Source organism: Oryzias melastigma, linkage group LG10, assembly GCF_002922805.2.
Source record: "Oryzias melastigma strain HK-1 linkage group LG10, ASM292280v2, whole genome shotgun sequence".
Taxonomy (NCBI): Eukaryota; Metazoa; Chordata; class Actinopteri; order Beloniformes; family Adrianichthyidae; genus Oryzias; species Oryzias melastigma.
The window spans coordinates 20,772,420-20,777,483 of NC_050521.1; the positions used below are offsets into that span (position 1 = coordinate 20,772,420).

At 32.4% G+C, this 5,064-nt stretch overlaps 1 protein-coding gene across 1 annotated transcript in view; it reads right to left on the minus strand.

Moving 5' to 3' along the window:
- The window catches only part of LOC112153645 (submaxillary gland androgen-regulated protein 3A-like), a 2,906-nt gene extending 1,540 nt beyond the window's left edge, over nt 1-1,366 (minus strand). The window contains exons 1-3 of the mRNA XM_024284009.2: nt 1,325-1,366; nt 1,191-1,228; nt 505-739 (exon numbers count right to left, since the gene is read on the minus strand). Coding sequence (XP_024139777.1) covers nt 505-733 — 229 coding nt within the window. The 5' untranslated portion in view covers nt 734-739; nt 1,191-1,228; nt 1,325-1,366. The remainder of the gene's footprint in view (nt 1-504; nt 740-1,190; nt 1,229-1,324) is intronic.
- Nucleotides 1,367-5,064: the final 3,698 nt, after the last annotated feature.

A 5,064-nucleotide genomic window follows, 5' to 3' on the forward strand; every position in this document is an offset into this window, starting at 1 on the left:
GCAGCGGCGAGGGCGGGCAGCGGCGAGGGTGAGGGCGGGTAGCGACTGCGGGCCATCCAACGCCGCTTGCGGCTTTAATTTTTTATTGTAATTTTAAAAAGGAATGAACGAATGATATATGGATTTAGATTGTTTTTTTAATCACAGCATATGTATTTTATATAATATGATATTATATTATTATTACTACTATATTATTATATTTTATATAATTATTAAAATATGTACATAAATATTATATAATAATAGGTACTATATTTCATATATATAAATATATATATATACACACACTTTGTCTCTACATTGTCATTATATTATATTATATTATATTATATTATATTATATTATATTATATTATATTATATTATATTATATTATATTATATTATATTATATAAGATGCTGTTATATATATATATAAAAGAACAGATCCATCTTACTCAGCGAAGTTTTATTTCATTACAATCATATACTTAATATTGCATCTCACATGTGACTCTCTTACTTTTGTGCTTCTTGGATCGTTTATCATCATCTCCAGGTTGGGACGGACATTGGTGGTATGGCTGGAGTTGTCCCTGATAGGGAGGATATCCCGCTGGGGGGGCATTGGAGTAATTTATTGGTCCTGGAGGAAGAGCTCCTGGGGCATAAGGGGAACCGGTTCCTCCTGGAGGGGTTTCGGGGACAATATGCCAGCCATATGGAGGTGGAGAGGGCGGCGGGAAGCTCATGTCACACTAAGAAGAACAAGAAAGACAATGTTGGTCATCACAAGAAGAAGAGAAAATTTTTTTTGTGTAATTTGAATCTGCTTTGACTAACCCAAAACAGATAACTCAAAGTGAACAAACATGTTTTTTCCTCTTTTTTTTTATTCTACAAGCACAACAGGCATTGGACACACGTTTAAGAAGGCACTGAACACAAGTTCTTGAACTTTCTTTTACCATACGGTGTTCACACTGGACAATCACTACCCAATACAAGCGCCCAAATTGCATTTTGGAGAGAAATGTTAAGGTGGTGCAAATCTTGTAAATCTTGCTCCAGGCTTTTATTTAGGTGGGTTCCAATATGTGAAAGGCTTGTCATCGTTTTCCGACCAGGCACAAACTGCTTCTACCGGTGATCTTGCAATTGATCAATAGTGCTGCAGTCAGAGCAAGAAAAGAAAAGAATATTACATACCTCCAGCAGTGATGCCTTCACAGAGATGACTGTATGACCTTGGATAAATACATTATGTTTACTCTTATTGTATATACATGGAAACACAATACCATGGATTTGTTATGTTAGAAGGAAATAACAAACCAACCTACCCCAGTATGACTTCAGTGAAGCACTGCAGTAATGACTCGTATCCAAAGAGATTATATATACAGTTTTTGAGAGGGTGGGCGGGTCACTATTGGTAGTAATGATTAATCACTTAAGGAAGTAGTCAAAGTATTATGGTCATTGGCGTAATCAGGGCTTACCGTTAAAACAACTGTTTTTTTTATCTACTCTCAATTAAAAACATAAAACTCAAGAAATCCAACTTTTTGGGTTATAAAAACTAAACATTTTAAATTAAGTTAACACACTGTCTTTACATGTAAGGATCTCCAATTATCTCCTTAAATTACTTAGTATTTTTATTTAGCAATATTTTTCAATTTTTCTCATTACATTTCCCACAAAAATGTTATATATTCCGTGTGGATGGTAAAGTTTATTAACATTGTTTTTTTTTTATCCACTCTCAATTAAAGACATTAAGAAATCTTTTTTTTTTTTTGTTATTAAAGTGAGACATTTTAATTTAAGTTAACACAGTTTCTTTAAATGTAAGGCTCTTCAATTAAGTCCTAAAATTATTCCGTTTTTTTATTTAACACTATTTTTCATTTTTTCTCATTACATTTCCCTCCAAAAAATTATATATTCCATATGGATGGTAAAGTTTATTTAACACAGAAATATTTAACAGTTAAAACAATACTTTTGAGTGTTATTGGAAATCAGATAACCTTATGTAATATCAAACTGAAATGAAAAGATAAGCGTGTTTCAACTGTCATGCAGCAAGTGAAAAGGTCTTTTTCTTTTATGCTTATGAGGGCAAAGGGGTCGAGGACAATTTATTCATATTATTTTTCATGTACAAGATCTCTTTTTTTTTTTTGACATACACAAATTACCAAAAGTATTGGCTCACTCATCCAAATGATCAGAATCAGGTGTCCTAATCACTTGGTCTGGCCACAGGTGTATAAAATCAAGCCGTCAGCCATGCAGACTGTTTTTACAAACATTTGTGAAGAACCTTCTACTTTCAGGAGCTCAGTGACGTTCAGTGTGGAACTGTCATAGATTACTACCTGTGCAAAGAGGTCGCTGACCTTTCTGTACAGTCAATTGCTACAGACAGAGCTCCAAACTTCATGTGACCTTCAGATTAGCCCAAGTACGGTATACTGAGAGCTTCATGGAATGGGTTTCTTGCATCCAAGTCACACATCACCAAAAACATAGTTTGGAATGGTCCTTCCTCTTCCAACATGATTGTGCACCAGTGCATAAAGACATGGAGGACAGAGTCTGGTGTGGATGAACTGGACAGGCCTGCACAGAGTCCTGACCTGAACCCCATAGAACCCCTTTAGCATGAATTAGAGTGAAGACCTGAAGCCAGGTCTTCTCCACCAACATCAGTACAATAATAGCTGCGAAAGGTGAACCGACATCATATTGAACTCTATGGGTTAGGAATTGGACGACACTTCATTTCATTTGTGAGTCAAGGAAAGTGAACCAATACTTTTGGTAGCTTAGTGTATATTTTTGTTTTTCAAAGCACCTTGTATTACCAACAGGAGAAAAAATATTTAAACATTTAGTTTGGTTTTATAAAACATGCAACTTTTTTTTTTTAAGACATCTTTCAATACACCCTATTATGTTTGGAGGAGTTAAAATAATTTTCATTAGGATGAGTCATTTCAAATACCAAACTAAAATCAATATGAGAGTTTTAGAGGTTATTTCTAAAGATGGTTGATGCTTGATCTTATCCAGATGATGATGTAAAAGTTTGTTTAAAAGGAACAAAGTCTAAAGTCTTAATAATACAATTCTCTTTCTCTTCTGCTGCATCACAGTCTTTAAAATGATCAAATTAATCAAATAATAAAGGAAACTTTAAAATCTCTCATCTTTTCTGAATAAAAATAACACAATAGAGTAAATAAATCCATTTAAATTTCTAAAATAGTGCTTCAATCAATAATGATGTTTCAGAAATAATATGATGAATAATAATGTTTCAGAAAGGAAACCACTCCGTGTGGAAGGAATTCAGAGAAATGTTTAAATAGAATTGCCATGATTGTTTTTAATATCTTTATATGATTAAAAAAAGAAATAATAATAACCTAACTTTGGTCTAATTACTTGAAACTAGTCAATCTCAATTTTTATTGTTGGAGCCTTTATTAAACTCTGATGTTTTTTGTTTCATTTTGATTATCTTTCTTAGTCATTTCTGGTTAACGTTTCAATCAAAGCAATAAGGCTTATTCCTATCTATATACAAATATCTTACTAGATAACTCAAAAGTACTAATCATTTTTCTTACGCTCTATTAGTGATTGTCCTTGTTAAGGTTTTAACTATGTTTCAATTTGTGGTTCTCAAACATTTATTTAATTTAAAAAGTGTAATTATTTTAATCTGTCTGCTTCATGACCTCAGACATAAAAAGTTCCTTACTAAACAAAGCACATTGACCATTACCTAAAACATAAAATATATATCAATGCTGTTTTCTCCTATTTAAAAGTTATTTACAACTACAATTATGAAAAGAAAAAAAAAACTCATGCAAACTCCCTACACAATTAACAAAAATAATCTCAGATTTTAAAATGAATCTCAGGTTTTTTCTTTCCAAGAAAAATGTCCTGGAATCACTTTTACCAATGTAAAAGTTATAATGCAGAACTACAAACATAATAAACCAAAAAAAAAAAAAAATTCTGGTTTAAAAAATGAAAATCAGATACACTTTTGCTAAATTCTACTACAACAGACTGGGCCGCATCAAGATTTTCACAATAAAAGCACTGGTAAAAGATTCCAATGTTCTCAAATATCTTTATTTTTAACACAAAATAATGAATTTATTTAATTAATTAATTAATTTAAAAATGAATTAAAGAAAATCATTATTATTTTAAATCATAAATAAAATAATAACAATGACCATACAGCAGATACAGACGACTGAAGAAAACACATATTGACTGACTAGAGTAGTGTTTATCAAATGGTGGGGCGCACCCCCATGGGGGGAATGCGAATAAAACGTGAATAAAAACATGTTTGCATTAGCTATGGATACTGTGCATAATCCTTCATAGTAGTTGTTAATAAATTAAATATAGCAACCTAAAAACAACCTAAAAATCCAGTTGGTAGCAGAAAGAGCCGCTGTTTACAGTGAACCAATGAAAAAGAACTGAATCTCTGAGAAAAGCCAGAATTTATCACTACTATGGTGGGAAACAAGGAAAGACTTGTTTTTACTTTGACTAAAAGCTTTGGTAGTATTCAAAAAAAAAAAAAGAGAGAGAAAGAAAGAAGAATTAATAAAACGGATTATTTAGAAGTTTTTTTTTAATATTCTTTAATGAAATTAAAGGTACAATATTTTCATTATTTTGAGGAGATATACGTTTAACTTGAGCAAATTAACTAATGATACCGATGATATTTGCACCAGAAAGTTGTAGGGGGGCGCGAAAGAATAAGTTCTTCATGGGGGGGGGTGTCTTGAAGACTTCTATATATCATATTAGGTTCCATGTTGGCAATCGCAGAGTGTGCACGGGTCAAGTGCATAAGTATGATCCCCAAGAATGACATCCCAGATGATGTTTTCTCTTCTTTCCTCTTTAATTGCAGGAAAATGTACAGCAACTCTTCTCTATAAACATCTCTATCTCTTAGAGAGTGGTTTTATAGTAGAAGACAACACATCACTCCTGTGTTAGCCTCTCTCCACTGGCTACCAGT